The sequence below is a fragment of the Oryzias latipes genome, chromosome 23 (genome assembly GCF_053564925.1).
Source record: "Oryzias latipes strain Hd-rR chromosome 23, Olatipes_Hd-rR_3.1".
NCBI lineage: Eukaryota > Metazoa > Chordata > Actinopteri > Beloniformes > Adrianichthyidae > Oryzias > Oryzias latipes.
This window is the reverse complement of record NC_136259.1, coordinates 13,667,655-13,691,301: the sequence shown is the minus strand read 5'-3', so window position 1 is coordinate 13,691,301 and position 23,647 is coordinate 13,667,655. Positions and strand designations below refer to the sequence as shown.

Here is a 23,647-nt window from a genome sequence, read left to right as displayed (position 1 = left end):
AAAGAACTGTGGCTGGTGGAGCTATCAGTTCAAGTTTGACCAAGGCCCCGCAAAATTTAGCAGCGCCCCTGTCCACTGTTAATTTATTCCAAGAGGCCACCAGGGGCAGCAGCGAACCCCGGGTCATATTCTCAACTCAATCAGGAGCAGGAAGAAGTTGATGCCCTGAACAAGAGGCAGGACTTTGAAAGGAAGCTTAAGTGCGATTCTTTCAATTTAAGAGTCCGGCTGCCATTGCACCATAAGTTGACAGTCTTCTGGGAACAATTTTCTTTTACGCTGAAGGGAAAAGTCGGAAGTTTGTGACTTGGTGTTCGGGCCGCTGAAGAACAGAACCAAGAAACTCTAGTTGAATAATTTTAGAAATACTGGTCCACAATAACACAACCCCTTCTTGGTACAAAGTCCTGATGGATCCGAATCGGATTATCCAAGCTCTGAAAGGAACAATTGACCCAAATTTGAGGATAGCGGCAGAGAATGAGCTCAACCAGGTGGGATCCGAACCGTTTGCGCCTTAAGTGTCCTGGACGGACTTGGTCCGTTAGGTGCAGGTGTTACTAGATGAGGTGGCAGGCCGAGCTTTGGTATTGGTTTTTAGTTCGGTATGATGAAATTAGTGTGCGAGTTATCATGTGGACGTCCGAACCGAGAGAGCAATTCTTCTGCGGCCGGCCCGAGCGGAACATCCAGCCGGTGCCGGCCGGGGTTCGGTTCTCGGACTGTAGTTTGAGAAAGTCCGCCTCGAGGCCGCGTCATTAAGCATGACTCAAAGTAAACATGCCGCCTGAAACACGATTCGGGAACGCTAAACAGTCTGGTCTGGTGTTTCAGGATTTTCTAAATAGTTAAAGTATGTCAGGCCCTCAAACATTTTCATCTCACCAAATCTGACCTTCTTTACCTAAAGTTTGGACCCCCCTGCCCTGAACAGAGTATCATCAGCATAAAACAGGATCCCCAAATTTAGATGCTCCCCAATCTAAGTTTGTGATTAATTGTAATGTGCTCCGTAATTTTGTTTTGCAGTTTTCATTTTTAATTGTCTCTGTGTGATTCTATGTACCAGTTGGCAAAAAAAAGCGACCACTGAAGTGAGGAGGGTGCTGCAAGGCTCCTGCCTAGCAGGCTGGAGGCCCAGTTGGTGCATTTATATGCTGCCTCCATCAGCTTTTCCAGCACCACACCTGAAAATAATCAGACACAAACAGACAAAGATGCACAAAAACACAGAGGTCCCACTCTGATACAGATGTTTTTAATACTGATTTTGTCTCATATTAATTGTACAGCACTTTGTAATCTGGATTTTGAAAAGTGCCATAAAAATAAAGTTTATTATTAGAAATACAACACATAACAAAAAGAAAAAAAAAAACACTAAATACGGCCACAGCTGTAACACATGCGTTGGATCTATTCTGATGGATCCCACGCTTTTAGGCATCATCTTTAAAAAAAAGAACTTTAACCTTTGACTCTTTTTGACACAGACATTCATGAGAATTCACACACAGTGAGGTCTTCTCTGTTTGCTCTGCTCTGTCTCTCCAGCAGCATCTTCAGACTCTCTGAAGTCGTTTTCAGTAATAATTTGAGTAAAACTGGTTGAACATTTATCAAAATTGTCATTTAAAATGCACTTGTTTGTGTTTCAGTCCTACAAGATTATAAACTTCGCCCCAACTCTACTGCAGATCATCATGTCTGAGCAGGTGGAGTTTCCTGTCCGGCAGGCAGGTGAGACCTCCCCCTAATCATCTCTGACCTCGCTCCAAACAGCCCTTACCTTCAGATTAGAGCTTGAAAAAAAAAAAAACTGCCGTCAAACATCAGAAATGAGAAGGGTTCCTTAAATAATTCACTTGGTTTGCTCAGTGTAAAAGCTCATCTGTACTCCAGTGCAGATCAAACAAGCTAACGTCCCACTCCTATCAGCTTCTAATTTATTTTAAAAGCGTTCTCAGTGGTCTTTTAAATAGCATTTTTAGCCCAAATCAAAAACAACAGTTACTGCAGAGAGGCAGGAGTTCATCAGAAATTCACCTCTGAGTTGTGGGCGGGACTGTTGGCGCAGAGTAGCCCCGCCCTCCTTCCCCTCCCTGTTTCTGAGACGTCACAGTAGGGAGCGTGTGTCCTGCCCAGTGTATTTCTGTCACAAATACGATCTTTTTTAAACTAAATATATTAATCTGCTGCTGATTTACAACCATATGAATAAAAAAAACTCAGAAATGTGATTTTAATCTTAATTTTCTTTATCTACAGGGCTAAAAGGTATTTAGTCAGTCACCAGTTGTGAAATTTCTTCCACTTAAAAAGATGAGAGAGGCCAGTTATTTACATCATCGGTATATCTCAACTATTATTACTACTAAAAAGAAAGTTACAAAAACATGTTAAAAACAGCAAAAGCATCCTTTGCATCGGAGTGGGTCTTTAACTTTGGTCTGCTTAAGAGTGAGGATCTCGGTTGACCTGGGATTGAACCAAAGCCCAGAAGATCAGTGGAAAAACTACCATCCGCATGAAAATTTCCAGAAGCAGAAATGTGACTAAGGAAAATGTTTAGAAGAGTAATTCTGATGTAGTGAGGAGTTACGCAATGCAATTTCAGTGATGTGATGCAATTTATATGATGCTGTTTTTAAACCTTTAACAACATCCAAACAAAGATAGACGTGCGCATTGTACATATAAAATAAAAGCGTGTAGCCGATAATCTTCAGTTCCACAGAGAAAGTGGGCGTGTGTGTTAGCCTGAGGCGGGGCTGGCAACACAGACTCTTCCTCAAAGGGGCGGTTCCTCACTTTGTGATGTCACAATGTGAGGACCCACTTGTTTTCATAGGTTGGGAGGGGCTGGTGCTCAAAAAGCAGGTCTTCGGAAATGAGTGACTGGATCAGAATAACTTAATTCTTTGGAGCTTTTTTTTGTGAATGAACACTATAATACTCTTAAAAGCTCAAAAAGGTAGATTTTGCATGATATAGGCCTTTTAAAACTGTGATTAGTGAAGCCCTAAGGCTTTGAAATGGAGGGGAGACATTTGACAGCAGGTCCCATGAGTGTAATATGAGATGTTCAAACTACACGTGTGCTTTAACTTGTTTAGCTCCAAAGATGTTATGACGCCTGACATCTACGATTAATGACACCAAAAAAACATCTGTGCCTAAACAACTGTGTGTGTGCTTTTGTGTGTGTTTTGCACGTGTGTGTTCTCAGCGGCCATCTACCTGAAGAACATGGTGAGTCAGTACTGGCAGGACAGGGAGCCCTGCGTGGGTGAGGTCGTCTTCCCCTTCAACATTCATGAGAATGACCGGCAGCAGATCAGGGATCACATGGTGGAAGCAATCATCCGCAGTCCCGAATCCATACGGTACGCTCACACACAGCTGCTCTGCGCTGCAGTCAGGACGGTAGTTTCCTGAAGTCCACATCTGACACATCTCACCAAGTGAAACATCTGAACTTTCTACCAGGGCTCAGCTGACGGTCTGTCTGAGAATCATCATCAAGCATGACTTCCCGGGCCGCTGGACCGCCGTTGTGGACAAGATAAGCATGTACCTGCAGTCTCAAAACACCAGCGGCTGGTACGGCAGCCTGCTGGCGCTCTACCAGCTGGTTAAAACATATGAGTGAGTACCCAGAGTGTGTGTGGCTCATATCTGCTGAAGCTGAGGCCTCAGTCTTCACAGTGGTTTGAAGCTCCAGGAAGTACCACATGCTGTCACAGCTCAGACCTGAGAATGGTTCCGTTTTTGTTGTTTCTCTGATTCTTACCTGATAAATTCTGGGTTTCGTTGTGTGTGTGTGTGCGCGTGCACGCTCATGCATGTCTGTGGTGTCGTAGATACAGGAAGGCAGAGGAGCGGCAGCCGCTGCTGGCAGCCATGCAGATCTTCCTGCCGAGAATCCAGCAGCTCATCAGCCAGCTGTTGGTCGACAGCACCATCTTCTCCGTCCTCGTCCAGAAGCAGATCCTCAAGGTCTTCCATGCCCTCGTACAGGTGTGTGCGTAGAAACACCACTGGTGATGGAAATCCTTGCAGCCTTTCCTTCAAAGCTTTTGGAGAGTTGTGTGTCTCAGAATCAAAGGGTGAGGAAGATGATGGTGTTTGCTGCTCTCCTGCAGTACTCGCTGCCTCTCCAGCTTATCAGCAACACCGTGATGACGCAGTGGATGGAGGTCTTCCGGTCTACGATGGACAGAGACGTTCCTGCTGTAAGAACCACCCCTGAAGGCATCATTGATGATCCGTCAGGGTGTTTTAAAAACACACACTCGTAATGCAGATGACTCATGTGTCCTCATCTCTCTGAAACGAACTGTTTCTCCTCACTTTGCTCACACTGGAGGTCAGTCGGCAGCCAACCAATGTAGTGATCAAGTATTAGCCTTGAAATGGATTTTATATTAATGCAACTCGCATGCAGAAACTACGGTGGCCCTGAAGTTTAAATCACATCAACAAATCACTCGACGCAGAAACACTTTAAAGATCACGACGATTAAAAAAGCCAAACAAATAATAAAAGGCACTGAATTTTAGAAATCAAAGCAAAATTCCAGAAACCAAAACAGAATTACAAAAAAAAATCCAGTATCGCTTTATAATAACTTTCAATTAAAATGATGGATAAATCTAGTCAGGACATCCCATACTACCTACCTTTTGCAGTTTCCTCTGTGGGTTTATTTATTAACTTTTCAATAAGATTTCTAGGCTTTGCTTTTGTTTCCCGAAATGTTTTTTTTTTCTTTTTTACAGAAACTGGTAAAGGAAGGTATTTTGGGACATCACTGATTGGATGATGATGTTTGTCTATCAGTTTATTTGAAATGAAGCCACACTGGATATTATCATCCAATCAGCCATGAGCCATAGTTCCTACCTTTCGGGTTTCTTATTGTTTTTTTTTTTTGATGTGATTTGCACTTCAGGGCCACCGTAAGAAACAGTAGATTAAAAACGTGGTTCTTACGATAAAAAAACAAACAAAAACACGAATTTGCCTGTAATTATTTAATGGACATAAACATCATCATTTAACACCATTAGACAGCATAAGACTCGGTATTGATTGCAAGTTCTCTCTGTAACCAACTATAATGTCAACAGCAAAGAAATGCAAATTTTCAATAAATGATAACTTGTATTTAATTTGCAAACAGCAGGTCAAAACGCTATTTTTAAAATATATATTTACATCAAGTTAAAAAAGGCTTTCATTACAATATTAAAAAGAAAATAGGGCAAAGTTGAAATAGTGTAGTAACTACGGTATGTTAGTTTGAAACAAAAAGTACTGCTTTTGTGGTATGTCATACCTGCAGCAATAGGACTGGATACGTTAGAACAAAATATATATATTTCTAAGAACTTCACAACCATTAACATGAAAAAGAAACAGGCGTATTTTGGCTTAGTCATCTTCTGTTACATTATGAGGAGTAACTCAATTCAAGTTAATTCTGTGATGGTGCTTTTATTGCATGTAAAGTGAGAGGTTTTTTACTTTTTTCTTAGTATGCTTATCAGAGTAATATACGTTTTCCACTATTGAACAGCGTCATTCTTCATTGTTGTCATCCTCAGTAAATGGAGTGGCGATCAGCTGTAGTTTTGTTTAAAAATGTGTTCACATTTCATGTGGACATTTGGCAGAACAGAAAGAAAGTCTGGGCTTAAGAGCTGGTTTAGACTTTACAGTGATTTGTAATCGCTCGGGTCGCAGTGGTCACATGACCATCGGAGCGGAATGACCAGTGGCTGCAGACAGTGACACCTGCTGGTGAATTTTACGCCCGCAGTGCAATCCCATGCAAATCGGTTTATGTAACTTGAATTTATTTCAGCAATCACAGTACAGGATGACGGAGGAAACTGGCTAGAAAAATGTCTTTTAACACCGAAGATGATGAAATGAAAAGTTATTAGAAATGCTGAACCTCACACACAGACACAGCGAGCAGACAACTGGACAGAAAACAGAGCAAATAAGTGGAAAGATGTGTCTTATATTTCACATCTTGCAGCACTAGAGAAAGCAATTCGTTCCTTTTTACATTTTTTCCCCCTTTGTGTTGCCTGCTTCTGTTTAGTGGACAAACCCACCACTTCCTCCTCTTGACCTGTGCAGGTCTCTGAGCGGGACTTCATGTTAACAATAAACGCCAGAGACGATCACATCACTTGATAACTGAAAACGCCACATAGAAGTTCACCGGACGGTTGCGATCAAACCGGCCAACATTAGTAAGAACCAGTGGAGTATAAACCGGCCCTTATCTGACTTGGCTTGGTCACTTTTCAGCAAACTGAACTTATGACTTAATAAATGTCAGCCACGGCGACGCCAAAAACATGACCAAAAGAACAGCTGTGTAGTCATAAACATGTGCAGCTCGTGGATCAGCTTTGCACATTTCCCGCTCACGCACGAGCTCCCGTTCCATCCACAGGCATGCGCTCATATCATCCCACCTGTCATCTCACCTGCAAGTTTCACAGGGGAATTATGACAGTTTTCCTTTCACCGTGGCAAACTTTGTTTTTTTCTTTTCCTACGGTGCACATGAATTTAAACTGTCCGATCATTGAAAGCTGACACAGAAATATAGATTGGCGGGGACAGAGTAACCGCACTGCGTGATTGGACCCTTTCCTTATGACCCCGTGGAGGAAAAAAAGCAAATTATTTGAGGATATTGTCACTCAAACTATGGTTGCAGGTTGCAGACCCCTGATCTAGGAGAAGATGCAAACTCCACATTGAAAGAACCCAGCCAGGATTTGAACTAGGGCCTTCCCTTGGTGAAGCGAGGGTGCTAACCACTACACCACCATGCAGCCCACTTTAACATCCTTTTTTTACTTGAACATATCTCAAAACTTGTAAAATTAAGATCAAATATCAATTTATGTGTTTTATGAAAAAAAATGTAAGCAGGGTCAGTCCTAATATGTTCATGGGATTGTATGCATAAAGATATGAAATGACCTCAGATCTTTGAAGTACTGGCGAGTTTTCCGGTTTGGAAAACTGAAGTTCCGGTAAATGTGAGCGAACCCTCTCGCTGTGTGTCAGGAGACCCTGGAGGTGGATGAGGATGATCGTCCTGAGCTGGCCTGGTGGAAGTGTAAGAAGTGGGCGATGCGCATCCTGACCAGGCTGTTTGAGCGGTGAGCCGCTCGGAACATTGAGGGTTGGTGGCATTTCTGCCGATCTCATGTTTCTGATCTGGATGCAGGTATGGGAGCCCAGGCAATGTGACGCAAGACTACAGCGAGTTTGCAGATTTCTTCTTGAAGACGTACGCCGTTGGCATCCAGCAGGTAACGTCAAGCCCCTGAACTGATGGCGAGAGACGCTGGTGACCGCAGGTGATGCACCGACTGTGAGCTTCGTCCTACAGCTCTGGACCACAGGATTCTTTTGACTTTAAAGGTTGATCTAGAGCAGTGTTTTCCATGTTACCCTGCTTACACCTCATTTAGGTGATCTCGGCAGGAGCCTGAAAATGACAGTCATCAAAGGCAGGTGTGTTTGAACAGGTTGGATTGAATAAATACAGGACAGTGTGCCCCCAGGGACCAGGGTTGGGAAACACTCATCTAGAAAATGTTTGGCTGTTCATCCAAGTTCTTCAGGAGAATTCATGTTATGTGGCTCTCAATGCGTCAGAGGTGGGGCTTATTTATGTTCATTAATGTCATGTGAGCAGATGTGGTTGGGGGGCACCTCTGAACCACACCAAACAGGAATGAAAGGTTCTTGTTTGTGTCATGGAGATGTGAACTGGACAAAGACGTCAAAGTTTAAGTTTAGAGGTTTCTCCATTTCCTCATAGAGGCTTTCTTGACTTCCATCAAACTTTTAGCCACACCTCTGAGATCACAGCATTACCATCCTTAATTCTCCATTAGCTGTCAGAACTGAGGAAGGGGCTCAGATGAACTTGTTACTGACGGTGGTAGCTGAATTTTAGACTCAGCTGAGGTCCCCTGGATTATCCTGAATCTCAGTGAACGGTAAACAGGCTCTTGTTCCTCTGTCCCGTTTCAAGCTCTTCTTTATCCTGCTGTTCTGTTGATGCAGGTCCTGCTGAAGGTGGTGGACCAGCACCGTCAGCGGCACTATGTTACCCCTCGAGTCCTGCAGCTCTGCCTGAACTACCTCAGTCAGGGCCTGTCTCACTCGCTGACCTGGAAACACATAAAGCCACACATGCAGGTAGACAAACACATTAGAGATCACGAAATGTCAAATGCTAGAGCAGGGGTCTGGAACCTATGGCTCGCGAGCCATATATGGCTCTCTTGATGGTCACATCTGGCTCGCAGACAAATCTTTAATTATAAAATCTTTTTTTCATTAGACCAGTCCTTCTCGGGCGCGATGCGATGCCAGAGGGGCGCGCAGTAGTAGCGGTGCTTGGAGAAAAAAAAAAGTTGCCCCAGCACTATCAGTTTACTATTATCTATTATTTCCCAGAGTTTTTACCAGCCGGAAACCTGTGAATTGCCGTGCCTGCAACTGCGCGCTCCCGTCTCTGAGAAAGAGCGCACATTTGCAGGCATGGGATGTGTGAGGAAGAAAGAGGGGGGGGGGGGGGCACATTGTCATAACTTAAAACACACAACCCGTCACATACTGCAGCGTGTGAGTGTGTGTTTGGCTCCACGTATGCATGTGAGCAATCTTTCTCACATCTAAAGAACATTCAGACCAACCTACGATCACGTATAACGGATGGAAGTCTCAACGGCTGCATGAAGCTGAAACTCACCACGTATCAACCAGACAAGACCATCAGCAAAACCAACATGAAGCACCAGAAGTCACATTAATGCTAAGAAATACTCATTTATTAGCAACATCATAACAATGTTATTAAAAAAAATCCACAGACTTATTGTACTTTAAAAGTGTTCAAATTACATCAAATGCACACATTCACTTGTATCTTTATTTTTAAACATATTGCAGCGGACTGAGTTTAACTGGGTGGCTGTTGGGTTGTGTTATAAATTCCGGGGTTCATTGAACGTATCATGCAGAGATCTGATTGGCCCTCAGTTCTGTTGCTCAGCCTGTCGTTGGGGAGTTTGGACCAATGGGGTTCAGCTATGGGCCGAATAAGGGAAATGGAAGGGCTGTTGAGGCAGTGAGGGAATATAAAGTTGGGAGAAGCGCTCTCGTCATGGCGGGAGAGATTGAGGAGTTGCTGAATTATTTGTACGGCGTTTATTGCGGTCTATAGTAACCAGAATAAAGAACCTAAAAAAGGTTAAGTCTCGGTGCCTCAGTGTGGGAAAGGGACACTACATTATTGTATGGCTCTTTCAAAATTACATTTAAAAATATGTGGCGTTTATGGCTCTCGGCCCAAAAGGTTCCCGACCCCTGTGCTAGAATGACTAATTTTTCTGTCTCGAAATACAGTTTCTTGCAAGATCTCCCAGTTTTTGGCTGGACACTCTCCCACTTGGACTAACTTGGTCAATATCTGAAACCTTAGAGCCATTATTAGGGGCAATACTATGTGGGTTTGGTGTTGTTGAAGACTGAGGGGGGCATTTTTGCCAGAAGGTGGCCTTTGTCACCATTCAGTAGAGGCTATTCCATTGACTGTATATGAGAACTGGACCAAGTGTGATGTCACCCATAGAAAATGACTTGGTTCATGCTCTGTTTAGATGAAGTCAATTCAGTCGCCATTTTTTTTGGCGGTACAGACGCCGCAATATTGGAGTCAGACAACGTCAGTAAGCAGTGATTGGTCTGAGACGACCAAGTCAACATTTCTATGGCAACCACTCTCTCCAATCAAGAGTGAGCTTGTTGGAAGTGCACACTCCTACCACTGGAAGGGAGCTACACAAACTGTCAATCAAACGTTTCAAATGTTTTACCTACTTTTATTTAGGCATCCAGTCCAGATTTTTTTCTTTTTTATATATATTAGACCTTCTTTTTCTTTCTCCTGGGTTGGGAATGTGGCAAATGGGCTATTCCAGTGTGAAAGTAAACTTTAGATATAAAGCCTCCTGAGTAGGCAGATCACAATGTCGAGTTACTGATTACTTCGGTAAAGTCACTGAAGAACTTTTCTCTCCTGCAGACGATCATCCAGGATGTCATCTTCCCTCTAATGTGCTACAAAGATGAAGATGAGCGACTTTGGCAGGAGGATCCCTATGAGTACGTCCGCATGAAGTTCAGTAAGTGTTCCTGCATCCTTCTGCTGTTTCTGCTCTGAAGCATCTCACCTGTGCAGAAGTCTTTGACGCAGCTTTTAAAGACCCACTCTCTTGAAAAAAGTGTTTTTAACATCATCTCGTGGCATTTTTTTGATGATCGAGGACATATTTAAAGAAAATGCAGCTTAAAATTGAATTTCTGAGTATTTCTTTATTCAAATCGTTGTGAATCAGGAGCAGACAAAAGAAATGCAGTTTGTGATGTCAAAAATATGCTGGGCAAGTCACAAGCTCCCTGCTCAGCTCCATTCTGATGCATCCACTGTCAGACAAATAGATCCATGAATGTATTTGTTTTCCTTTTCTGGGCTGGAATCTGGATCCAAACTGTACGGCAGGATAGCTGGGATAATCCTCGCCATTTTTGTTGCACCGCTAATCATAATTAAAAACCACTGGGAACAGTTTACCACACTTTAAAAGATGATCGGAGTGGGACTTTAAGGACGTTTACTTCAGGCAAACAAAAAAAAACATTTTTCTTTCAAGTTCTTCTTAGGACAAAGTTATGGACCACGGCCTTTGTTGTTGGCCGCAACATATTCTAGAGTAAACTTAAAGTTCAAGTTCCATTATCTGTCCCGCTCCTAGTTGTGTGGAATGTCTTCTCCACATTGGATCCATCCCCTGGAGGAGCGGTGAGCTGCAGAAACAGCCGCACTCAGGAACTGTTTGGTGGTTTAACCCTAACCGTAATCTTAACCTTAACCCTTCCTCTGGGTCCCCGCTGCCAAGAAAAAAGTTCAGGGATGACTGCACAGATTTCAAAAATTACATGCAAAAATACGTTTTTTGTGTGTGACCATTTTGTCGTGATAAACGACATCCACTATCGCTTATAGAGAGAAAAAAAACGTCATTTACTCTTGATAACCAGATACCAAATAATAAACTGTAGCATCCCTCTTTCCCGCACTGAGACGCCGAAACGTTTCTGTATTAAGTCCCTTCATTTTGTGGTAACTGTAGGCTGTAACAACACTGTACAGCCCTCACAAACAACTCTCAACAACAGCAACTGAAACGCTCCTTTTGTGTTTATGTGTTTTCTGCGTGTTTGCTGCAGACCTCTACGATGACCACGCCCTCCCCGTGACCGCCGCTCAGAGCCTCCTGTGTAAAGCTGCTCGCAAGAGGAGGCAGGTCAGAAGTCCTGACTGACACATCACTGCTGTTTTGATATCAACACTCACTGAACGACAGAAGCAGGGCTGTTTCCACCTCTGCAGGGCTTTTTAAGATGTAAAGGAGCTGTAGTCTTCTTTATCTTGAATATATTTATCCCCACTACTGTTCTCATTAAAGGTCATTTACCCAAATGGAAGAAATCAATCTTGAATTAATGATTTAAAGCAAAAACAGCTGCCAGGACAACCAGAGAATCTCAGTCAGAAATGGGAGCTGTAGCCTGAAAGGGGCTTGTCCTGGTGTCCACAGAAAATGTCTGACTCACAGATTCTGTCACTTGTTTTTTTATTTATTTAAACTTTGCACATTTTGTCTGTAGGTTTCTGCGTTAGCTGTGTTTTAATATCATCTATTTATTGACAGGTTCTTCCTCAAATGATGGAGTTCTGCCATCACACCCTGATGGACCCCTCTGCTGACCCCCGCAGGCAGGACGGGGCGTTGCATTGCATTGGCGTTCTGGCTGACCTCCTTCTGAAGGTGCAGAGCGATGCGGCATTTCAACATCCAATTAACAGTGTTGTAGCTAACATCAAACAAAAAAAAAGAAGATATGAATTGTCTCTGTTTGATTGCTGTTTTAAGAAATGACCAACACATCTCAGAATGGAGTTTTGGGTGAAATTATTGATCAGTCAAGACAGCTGGAATGAAACTCCCTCTTGTTTAAGGCTGGAGACATAAAGAAAGAAAAACACAAAGACATTGAAATATTTGCCACCAGACAACTACAAGTGTGTTCCTCTGCAGAAACAGGTGTACAGGGAGCAGATGGAACTGATGCTCCAGAACTACGTCTTCCCTCTGCTGAACTCCCCCTCCTGTTACCTGAGAGCCCGGGTCAGTTGAGTGACTGTTTTCTATTTGGTCTCTTGATTCTACGCATATACCGGGCATGTGATTTGCTTTCAAGAACGTGCTGAACGCGGGTTCTCGTGATTTTAGCATCCGGTGTGGACATTGGACTGTCTCTGTCAGCAGCTCAAACTCCCGGATTTTCCGGACTATAGGCCGCTACTTTTGTCACCAATTTTCGACCCTGCGGCTCATTCAATGATGCGGCTAATTTATGCTTTTATTTAACGGCCACTAGGAGCGCTCCGGCAGGCTCAGAGGAGAGACTGCCTGCATGATTCTCTGTCCAACAACAAGCGCGATTGCTTTGACACACACTCAAGCAGCCAAACAGCAGGGACCTCGCTTCAGTTTTTAGATACTTAAGTCATGGTGCAATAAAAGAAACACCCATGCTCAGCCGCATCCCATAATCCTTTGGTGCCGTTAGCCCTAACGTGCACGTGACTGCCACTACAATATGATGCAGCTTTCAAGTTAGAAGGAATCGTTAAAAGCAGTGTGAAAAAATGCACCGTCACCAACGGGTTTGGAAAAGCCGGTCTGCTGCGTGCCAGAAGTTTCCTTCACTGTTGTGGAAGGAAACTTCTTGCGCTCGCCGCGCATAGGCGCATGCCGCGCATGCTTATAAGTCATCATGCTCTCTTTAATTGGTATGTTTTTTTAACCAGCCCTGTTATTTCCACATTGATACCGTGTTACAGGCGGGAGGAGGGGAGAGCTGCTCTCGCGTTCCGCTGCAGCTCCCTGCTCCTTCTTAAACACGCACGCGGTTTCAGCACATATACATCCTCAATCTACAACACAGTGTGGCGAACCGGGGGTTAGCCCCGCCTTAAACCCCTAAGACTCATAAATAGGCTAAATTACTGGCTACTCGTTCTCTCTGAGACTACTGTGGTCTCAATGATGTGCCAATTGAATTGTCACAACATGCGGCTTGTATACAAGTGTGGTTTGTGTATGTAAAAAGTGGTTAATCCTCATTAAATTGGGTGGGTGCAGCTGGTAATCAGGTGCGCTCTATAGCCCGGCAATTACGGTACCCATATTGTTCCTAATTGTTGTCCGTATAAGTTTGAGTCAGTACTAGCAGAAAGGTAGATCATTGTGTTTTCCTGACATACAAGTTCTTACCTATCTTCTGTTGAGATAACTTGCTGTATAACTTAAATTAATTGATGCTAACTATCATTTAAATAAAACGGTTGCAGTGAAATAGAAATGATTTATTAGTTGTTTTTGCTTTTTGTTTATTTATCTCAAGTCATATCGTCATAGCAGTTTTATCACTAATATCACACATTGCAAGTGTAGCCTGTAGACTATACCGCACTGACCTGACTGTGTTTGTGTCCTGCAGTCGTGCTGGATGCTGCACTGCTTCAGCCTCCTGCGCTTCCACGATGAAGTGGCGCTGAGGAACGCTGTGGAGCTGGTCAAGCAGGACCTGCTCGATGACAAAGAGATGCCTGTAAAGGTGGAAGCAGCCATCGCTCTGCAGACGCTGGTCAGCAACCAGGAACAAGGTACGAGCAGGGGAGCTGGGAAAGACATCACTCAGCAAGGTCGGCTTTGTGGCTCAAGAAAGTCTCTTGATTCTGAGATATATGTCTTTGGTATTTGATTATTTGCGACGTAAACGTGCCAAAAGTTTGGAGTTTGTATTTGGCAAAAGCATATCAATTACAGCCAAAAAGGAAGTAAGTAAGCAAAATGTTTTCTATAGCACCTTTCCTACCACAGGAAAGCTACAAATCAGAGGCTAACTTCATCCTTTTGGCTCAGTCAGACTTTGCACAAACCATGAAGCAGAATACCAGTTTTGTGAACTTCTGAGATTCAGAAAAAAAAAGAGCTCTCTGCTTACACTGTATGTGTGTGTGTGTGTGACTGTGCAGCCAAGCTTTACATCAGGCCGTACATTCGTCCGGTGATGCAGGAGCTGCTTCATGTTATCAGAGAGACGGAGAACGACGACCTCACAAACGTCATCCAGAAGATGATCTGTGTGTACAATCAGGAGATGGCCGCCATCGCTGTGGACATGACGCAGAACCTGGTAGGAGGGGCCCAACTGGCTCGTGGCGCAATGCTCTGTGACTTTGGATGTTTTGGGATCACTGGGGGAAAATCTTTGACATGGTTTACAGCAGTGTTTCTCAATTATCTTTTGCCAGGCCCCCCCTAGGAAAAAGAAAATGTTTCGCGCCCCAGCCCCCCCCCCCCCCCCCCCCCCATAACCCCCCACCCCCCATACACACATACATACTCGCACGGTGACAATATATTAGATAAGTATCTATGAAAATTGTGTAATTATACCTAAAATTGTTTCTTTTAACATTAACAAAAGAAAAAATTAACATAAATCCACTTTCAACAAATATTAACTTTATTTAGCCACACAGAAACCCTGTTGTAGTGTAAAACAGAAAAGAAGCTTAAAGTGCCTGAAATTAAAAATAATCTGTAAGTCCTTATTTAAACTAGAAACATTTTGACCAACTGAACCATTTGATGCTTAGAAAAATAATTCAATTAAGAAATAATATTAAATCTAAATTGATCTGAAACAGTAACAGCACCAAATTATTTAACGTTTTTAGTCTGAAGGAATAGGTAAAAAACATTGTGCAGATTTTTTTTAAATGATGGATTGTTTATTTATGATCTTAAAGTGCAGCTGTTTTCCTGCATTACCTGCTGTCTTTCTGTCTGTTCACACGAACTAAACGACAGGCAAACAAAGAAAACATTGATGGAAAATAAAGACACATTATAATGTCTACAATAATTCATAAAGAATGACATTATTAGCATGAGCTGAGGAATCTAAATGCACTCTGTGATCCTGGTGTTGGGCAACAGGCAGCTCTCCTCCGTGTGCCCTGTTTCACCTGGCAGTCAGAGCCCACACCACCCCTCCCCTTTCGCTCTCACTCACGCAGCCGCGTGTGACAGTAGAGCAGCTGCAGGGACGGGGATTCAAAGGTTTACAGGCTTTACAGGCTTTTACAAACTCTGTGATAGAACAGACAATAGGAAACCAATAGTGGACCAGATTTTTTTCCAAACACTGAGCCGCTGTCACCACCGTCCCCACGTTAAATTTGCGAACCGGAAAATTGCCCGTATTACCTGTGCATAAACCGCCACCACCGAGCGCCCCCCCTGGCATCGCTTCCCATTATTTGAGAAGCACAGGTTTACAGTAAAGGAACGCTTGTTGGCTAGATTTACCTTAAGGCAGGGGTCTCAGGGTCTCAGACTCAATTTACCTTGGGGCCACTGAAGGCATCGAGGCTGGGCTGTAAACTCAGCGCATGCACGTGCACGCAGCTCGGGGGTGTCTGGGAGCCGATGCCAATTTAAAATCAGAAATACATTTTTAAAAATCCAATCTTTTGATGTTTTTTTTAACAAAAAATAAGAAGAATAAGGACCCTGGTGTGAACAAGTTGTGTAGAACTTCCTCGGGTGCTTTCCTTCCTACCAACCAATAACTGCACTGCAATATTTATTGTTTTCTGTACAAATGTACTAACAAAACTCTCAATCAATCAACCAATACATAAACAAATTAAAAATGAATAAGCAAATCAATCCGAAATTAAGTTCAGTTTTCTGTTTATTCAGTCTTCCATATCTGCTGTGTTCAGATTTAAACGTCCTTATTTACACAGTTCTGTTAAACACAAAATAATACTTGGGGTGTATTCAAACTGGGCGCAAGTTATTCAAGTTATAAACTGACCAATCAGATGCCTTAATAAAAACATGGGTGGCCTGGCGTTGAACACCTAATGACATGCTCAGTCCTGATTGGTAACGTGGTTGCCATAGAAACGTAGACTCAGCTAGAGCTCAGAGGACGTCTGGTCAGAAGCACAGTGACAGAATTTACTTCATTTGGTTTGAACGGGAAACAAGGCATTCCGGTTCATCACACACGATCCGTCCAGTTTTATTATACAGTCAATGGTCCTCAGTGATGTGAACTGTGGGAGAAAGAGGTCCTTTCTGTGGACTCCTGCTCCAGCTTCCTGAACAAACACAATTATGGATGGATGGATGGAAAGGAAAGTATGTTGTGTTGTGTATTTTACAGTCAGAGATCTTCACAAGAGTCCTTCAGAGTGAGGAGTATGAGGAGAATGAAGACAAGACCGTCATGGCTCTGGGACTTCTCAGCACAATAGACACCATCCTGACTGTCATGGAGGACCACAAGGAGGTAATGCATGCAACCTCTGGCTGTTTGTCAGCTGTGAGAAGGCCCCTTGCTGACATGCCTTACCGCTCCTTGCAGGTCACTCAGCAGCTGGAGAGCATCTGTTTGCAGGTTATTGGCCTGGTCCTGCAGAAGCCCATCATAGGTATGGCAGGTGTGTTTGTGGGGTTGTCGTGTGTTTCCCACTCCTCCTGCTCTGAGGCTGAGGTTTCCTCAGTTTGTCCACAGGACCTTCCTTATGCAGCTCAGAAAAGCTTTCACACCGGTGGGGTAGGTTTGATAGAATCTGGGACTTCAGTTTCTACTGCTAGGACACTCTTCACATGAGTGTCTGTGACTGTGTCAGAACTTTGTTCCTGTTTCTTCTATTATTTGGAGCTGCAGATGGGACAATGTGCTACCTCCCCCTATTGTTGACGTTTGTTACTGCAGTTCATCTATGCTTGCTTTTGTAAAATACATTTGAATTAGAGAAGTTTTAATGAAGGTTTAATGAACATAGCAGAGCCCACTCAAGTGGACCTGAGTCTGCAGTTCACCTCCACCTGAAGGCCACAAACCACTCCTTCGAGGACAGTGAGGTCCGAATTTTAGCCAGAGAAAAAGATGGTTTGAGCGAGGAGTGAAAGAAGCCATCTTTGTCAAGAAGGATAAACCTTCTCTTAATAAGAATGGTGGTCTCAGGTTTATTCTTCCATCCATCTACAGCCGTGTTCTGAAACCCAAACAAACCGAACCAGTTTCACCTGGGTCATTATCAGCTGAAAGGGATGTTTATGATTATGTTCTCTCTCCGTCATGTTAAGGTCACAAAAACAACTGCCACCACGCAATACGAAGGCGTCGGCAGAATCTTCTATATTAGTTGCCTTCAAATGTTGGCGAAGTCATGAATGTAGACAACCGTAAGTCAGGCAGGAATGATGCCCGCCTGGTGGCTCGGGGGTAAATAAACTGGCTATTTACCCAACATCTTCTCCTTTGCCCTTCTTGCATTGCTCTTCTTCTATGAGTAGTGCAGAAAGCCCAATGTTCTGTCTTCTTCGTGTTCTTCTTAGCATCAACTGCTATTCGTCAAGACGCAGGTCTCAGGAGACGTTGTTCTAGCCCTGCTGTGACATTGCAGCATTTATTTTCTTCATTCTAGCTGTGGTGGAATGTTCTGGTCCTGCTGTATTTGTCCATTTTTTTCCTTTCTACATATTCTCTTTTACTTTTATGTGAAAAAAGAGAGACCACCAGAAACTGACTCATGTCTTTTGTTAGCAGAGGATTAGGAAAACCAGGCTGTTTAAACACTCTAACCAGGTTTCCAAGAGTCCATTTGTATGAAAATATCGAAATAGAAGTTGTGATTATGTCCCTGTGCCACCCCGTTTCCTGCTCCCCCCATACAGGTTACTTGAGTGTTGGATGCTCCCTGTGGCAGCTTCTCTAGCGGAGTCCTGGTTTTCGGGGCACAGAGTCGTCTGAATCCGTCCTTGTGTTTTGTTTCCTGCCTGCTGCAGAGTTTTATGAGGAGATCCTGTCCCTGGCGTTTGGCCTGACCTGTCAGGCCATCTCGCCCCAGATGTGGCAGCTGCTGGGCGTTCTGTACGAGGTCTTTCAGCACGATTGCTTTGATTATTTCACAGGTACCTTCTTAGTAAAACCTTACAGTTGTGGATATAATAAAGTTTTTTTTATAGTAATGAATTTATGAGTCAATCAAAGCATGGACACATCTTTGGATAACGATGACTTGAGAAAAGATCATTTTGGCTGACAGTATTATTAATTGGCTAGACAAACTTGATGTGACATTCACCCCCCCCCCCCCCCCCCCCCCAAACACACACACATTAAGATGAATCACAATGCCACACTGACAATGTTGGAAAAATGTCTGTTAAGTCTTCAACACTGGAGTTGGCGCCTAAATAACACACGCTCTTTGACCTACTGTAACTTTTCTCCGCTTCAGAATCCGCTAGAAACACTGGAGCTAAAGCTGTGGGGTTAAGGGGTTAAACGACACTTGAGCTTTTCAAAGATGTAAATTTCTCTGAGTCAGGGGTTGATCTGGTCGGGATGAGTTCATCTGACCACACCTGACGTTTTCTTGACTCACACTTATGGTTTCAGGAAAAAGAAATGTGTGAGGCATGAAATAAAGTCATCCACTGTTTTTGTCTTCTAGATATGATGCCTCTTTTGCACAACTATGTTACTGTGGACACAGACATGCTTCTGTCCAACCCAAAACACTTGGAGGTCATCTACAGCATGTGCAAAAAGGTCTGGCTAGAAGCTTGTTGAGCTTTTTCTGCAGCTCTCTAGTTGCCGTGGTAACCGCTGTGCGCATCCCTCTCTCCAGGTGCTTGTGGCGGATGAGGGTGAGGACGCCGAGTGTCACGCTGCCAAACTTTTGGAAGTAATCATCCTGCAATGCAGAGGCAGAGGGATCGACCAGGTCAGAGAACCTTTGTGTTTTGGGAGATTTTCTCACTTTGGTACTTTAATCCTTTATAACTACTATAATATGTTTTAGGTTAGTATTTAAAAATGTTAAGTTCTGGTGCTGGACCGAAAGAAAATACAAGCTCAGCAGAAAAGCGAAGAGTTTATTGAGGACTGGGAATAGCCGTCCCAGTAGGAACTTCTGTCCATAAGGGGATACATGATAGAGGAGAGTCCAGGGAACATGAAGCAGATGTGTGAGCTAAGGTTTGGTGACATGCAGAGGTGGAAATTTTGTCAGAGCAGTAGTGAAGAATCAACATCCAAACCCAGGTCCAGTAAACATAGCAGGGGTCATAGAAAACATCCGTCCAAAGAGGTGGTAAAGTCTTCCCTCGCTATATCGCGGTTCACCTTTTGCAGTCTTGATATTTCGCTATTCATTCATTCATTCATTCATTCATTCATTCATTCATTCATTCATTCATCTTCTGCCATTTTATCCCTTTTGGGGTCACTTGTGGGCAAAGCCAGGGTACACCCTGGACAGGTTGCCAGTCTGTCGCAGGATGTTTCGCTATTTTCAGAGAAATTTTTCAACATTTCACTGAGTTCTGTATCCTGATTGGCTGTAGGTTTTGTCAATCCATCCCTGCCGTGTCTCCTGTACAGAATGCTTTCAGTTTGCCAAATTTACGTAAAATGTTTGATCGCGATCAGATCTTTGTTTTCATTGTATTAAACTGAGAAAAGTACGTTTGAGAAAGTATAAAAATGTTTATGTCTGTCTGGGAAAAGTGGATGAAATGTGTAGTGAGGAGTTTTACAGCCTTAACTCTAATTCTACTTTGCAGATTTCGTCTTTTGGGTCTTTGGGTTAGCGATAAACGAGGGAAACACTGTGGAGGGCAGAAACCTGAAAACATGCAGATAAACTGGTCAAAGGGGAACAGGCTTGGCGTTGATCATTTCCTGAGACGATGTGACAGAGTCCAAATGAAATGAAAGTTGAAAATAAAAGACAGGTGTGATTGCTACCTCAGGCAGCAAATAAGAAGTAGTGAATGAAGAACATGGTATGAAGAAACGGTTCTTTGGTGAAACGGTCTTTTTGTTGTCATTCATGAACAAAAAACATGTATTAATGTGGATTCGGATCATGTTTATCAGCAGTTTTATTGATCATTGTAGCATTGTTTATCCTTGACATGTTTTTGCAACACCTTTGTATTTTAGCTGCTTTAGCCTTTTACCATTTTGCAGCTTTCATAGCTTTTTTATCAATCCTCTTCTGTCAACATTTTGGATTTTCACTTTCTTTTAACAAACTAATCGCCTTCTTTCAGACGTGTCTCCTTCTTGTCCGTGTCGACCTGCCTGCTCCCTCTTCTGCTCCGTCTGAAAAGATATTTACAGCAGGAGATCCTTTCAGCCGATGTCTACTTCCTGTTTGCAGTGCGTCCCTCTCTTTGTGGAGGCGGCCTTGGAGCGCTTGATGCGGGGCGTGAAGTCCAACGAGCTGAGAACCATGTGTCTGCAGGTGGCCATTGCTGCTCTGTACTACAACCCCGCCCTGCTGGTGCACACTATGGACAACATGCAGCTGCCCAACAGCCCACAGCCTGTCACCACCCACTTCATCAACCAGTGGATGAACGACACAGAGTTTTTCCTGGGGTGAGTCTGTGATGCCATGAAGATGCTGAAAAGTGGCTCTGAGGGGGCTTTAGTGTGTAAATGTATGCAACTTTGATTCAAATCCAGACAAATTATCCTCAGAGTCCAGTGTATTCAGTTCATTTCAATCTATTTAAAAAGCAGCCAAAAAAAAATCTAACCAAGTCCTTTATTTATTTAGATTTTCTACAGATATTATATTTCCATTCAGTCCAGATCATTCCAAAAAGGACGTGTTATCTTAAATGTTAAGACCTATATAAGAGATCAACAGATTACATGGATGGATTTTCATTGTTATCCTCAATACACACCAAGAAAAGAAGCGACAGTTATTATTGATCCAATAATTAAAATTCAAAAGAGAGCTAGAGAGTAAGAAATAAAGTTGGTTTTGGTGAATTCAAAAATGCCCCATTTAAATAAAAAATCAGATACTTTAAAATTTGCGGATATTCTGCATATAAGAATGTTTAAATTCATTTTTTGCTTTTAAAAGAGTTTTCCCATGAGAGTGCTGGCATTTAAAAAAACAAAACAAGGAACATTATAATTTGAGAAGGATTATTATGTTTGAATCATGCAGAGCAAGAACAAATGTGAAATGCAGACGTCCTTCTGTTTTTGGAGCAAAATGTTGGATAAAGATCTTAAATGAGTTAATGCAGTAAAAAAGTGTAGGTTACTGTTCAGATGTAAAAAAAAAAAAAAAAAAAAAGCTGATTCTAGGGAAATTAAAATTTGTTTTAGCACCAGCAGAGTGTGTTGACAGTCCCCCAGCTTCCCTTCATGGGAACGGATGCTTCCTCTGTCTTCAGACTCCACGACCGGAAGATGTGCATCATTGGCCTGAGTGTGTTGATGGAGCTGCCCAGCCGTCCTGCAGCCCTGCAGGCGGTCGCTGGTCAAATCGTGCCTTCCATCCTGTTGCTGTTCCTGGGCCTGAAGCACCTGCAGACATCGCGTCTCATCAATAAGCCACACCTCCTGGCCAACGCAGCGGCTCAGGATGAAGACCAGAACGGTAGGAGGAGACAGCGGTGACAGTCAGGGTTAGAAAGACACTGCAAGTCGGTGTCCTCTGCAGCTCTCGCCGCTGCATGTCAGTAGGAGAAGCAGAAGGAAACACACAAATGTCATCAGTTTCTTTTCTTTTCGGCTCCTCCCTTTAGAGGTTGTCACAGTGAATCACCTGCTTTCACTTCCAAGTAGTCCTCCACCTCTGCTCCCTGTAACCTCACTGTTCTTCTTCAGTTCCTCTCGTTTACAAACAGATACTCGGTCCTACTTCAGCTGACCTTCATTCAAGGTAGTTCCTTCTGAACTACTCTGTTCTTCTCCAGAAGCATCCTCAAAGCAATTGCTGCTCATCCACTTGTCCTCTTTCCATCATGTCATCATTTCTTCATCAAAGTTCCTGCAGTCCTTCACTCCTGCCTTCCTCTCTGTCTTCCACCAACTTTAGTTCCGTTTCTAGCCTGTAGGTCAACACTACTCTGTGGTGGTTGGTTGTTAACTCAAGCTATGACAGATGTAGATGTTATTCCCATATTTGATTCTGTTTTGTTTAAATCATCCAGACTTGGGACACTGAAGGACTGGGTCGTGGCCCCTTGTGGTTACAGTTTTTGTCTAAAGTGAGCTCTGCTTGTCTGAAAGCTCCACTCTTTCCTGTGTGAGCAGAGGAGATTCCTAGTGATGAAGATGAGGTGAACGAGAACCGAGATGCCACACATCAGCAGTCCAGCACCACAGCAGGACGTGGAGGGGAGGATGATGATGACGATGAAGAGGATTACTGGGAGGAGGACGGCTTTGAGGGTACACCTCTGGAGGAATACAGCACCTCTCTGGACTATGATAATGGAGAGGACGAGTATGAGTTCTTTACCTGCGCCTTGCTGAGTGAGTATGAGCCGGCTCTGACGGGCGTTAGCATCAAACGTCAAGACGCAGAAACCCATGAAAACTCCTGCAGACCTTTGAGGTTGTTTTCATGAAGAATGAACTTTATAATAAACTCAAAATTTTGCGTGATATAGACCCGTTAACTGACTCACGTTGAATCAGACGTTGAATGTAGTTGTGGACGTGTCAATTGAAGGAATTGAGTGTTTTATCAGTGATTTCAGCTTTAATCAGTACAGTCAGAATGTGTAAAAGAGCATCCTCTGTTTTCCAGAAGATAATGAAACACCCAATGAAAACTTACTGCAACTCCTGAATATTTCCCAATCTGACTTCCTGACTTTTGTGCTGTCAGGAATCCAGAGTGCAGACACAGCCTGGTACCAGTGTCTGACGGCTGGACTCAGTGAGGAGCAGAAGCAGCAGCTGCAGGAGATCTACAGCGTCTCCCAGCAGAGGAGGAGCGCTGCCTCCACTGGTCATTGGTAAGTTTGGAGCAGTGAGCGTCTTTAGGATGAGGAGCTCATTCTGCTCCTCATCTCATTCTGGTCTGATCTCTTCTTTCTGCTTTCAGAGCTCAGAGGAGGTTTTTGGACACACAGACAAAAAAAAAGACCAGCTGCTTGGACCTGAACTTGGTTTCACTTAAGTCTGAAGTCTCAGACCCCTTCAGGTTTAGTGGATGTTAGCAGAAGCAGGTCCTACGAGCCAGCAGGGCTGTGTGGGGGGATGATGACCTGCTGGTGTCTGCAGAACCCTTGCTGAGATATTCCTTTACTGGGACAGGACCTAGGGCTGTGACCACGGGACAGCGGAGTTCTGTGGCTCCCGTCTTCACCCTGCAGCTAAAGCTCGCCGTCTAATGTGGCGCGCCCCTTCGAGGATCAGGCCACGCCGTCCGGAGGGAGCTTGTGTTCAGAGGACAAATGGACTCCATGATTGGAGGTGGAAGTCCCCTGCTTGTGTGTTACATATTTGAAATGTCACAAAGGGGAAACACGTTTTTTTGTTTCTGGGGTTTGTTTTTGTAACCTTTCTCAGAACAAAGTAATAAAAGATAAAACTGTC

The 23,647-nt window shown here is 43.6% G+C and overlaps 1 protein-coding gene across 5 annotated transcripts; it reads left to right on the top strand.

Annotated features, from left to right (window-relative positions):
• Positions 1–264: 264 nt before the first annotated feature.
• On the top strand, positions 265–23,647 carry ipo8 (importin 8). Of its 5 annotated transcripts, none has more exons than XM_078942297.1 (25): positions 265–494; positions 1,659–1,740; positions 3,230–3,386; positions 3,490–3,648; positions 3,864–4,020; positions 4,146–4,235; positions 7,106–7,197; positions 7,266–7,350; positions 8,114–8,248; positions 10,140–10,239; positions 11,345–11,421; positions 11,830–11,946; positions 12,217–12,306; positions 13,685–13,850; positions 14,223–14,383; positions 16,433–16,558; positions 16,634–16,700; positions 18,064–18,189; positions 18,735–18,832; positions 18,912–19,007; positions 20,451–20,671; positions 21,490–21,695; positions 22,355–22,576; positions 22,935–23,064; positions 23,154–23,647. In XM_078942297.1, coding segments are annotated over exons 1-25 (3,045 nt in total). In that variant the 5' UTR covers positions 265–410; the 3' UTR covers positions 23,155–23,647. The 5 variants fall into 5 exon arrangements, with proteins under 5 accessions (XP_078798423.1, XP_078798422.1, XP_023808030.1 ...); XM_078942296.1 differs by having other exon boundaries at positions 16,634–16,709; XM_023952262.2 differs by having other exon boundaries at positions 7,103–7,197; positions 12,223–12,306; positions 16,634–16,709.

Excerpts from the sequence above, each read along its gene's own strand:
- ipo8 (XM_023952261.2), top strand. The coding sequence starts at position 411 with ATGGATCCGAATCGGATTATCCAAGCTCTGAAAGGAACAATTGACCCA. Across the intron at positions 3,649-3,863 it reads CAGCTGGTTAAAACATATGA|ATACAGGAAGGCAGAGGAGC; the intron begins GTGAGTACCCAG and ends GTGGTGTCGTAG. Across the intron at positions 14,384-16,432 it reads TGGACATGACGCAGAACCTG|TCAGAGATCTTCACAAGAGT; the intron begins GTAGGAGGGGCC and ends TGTATTTTACAG.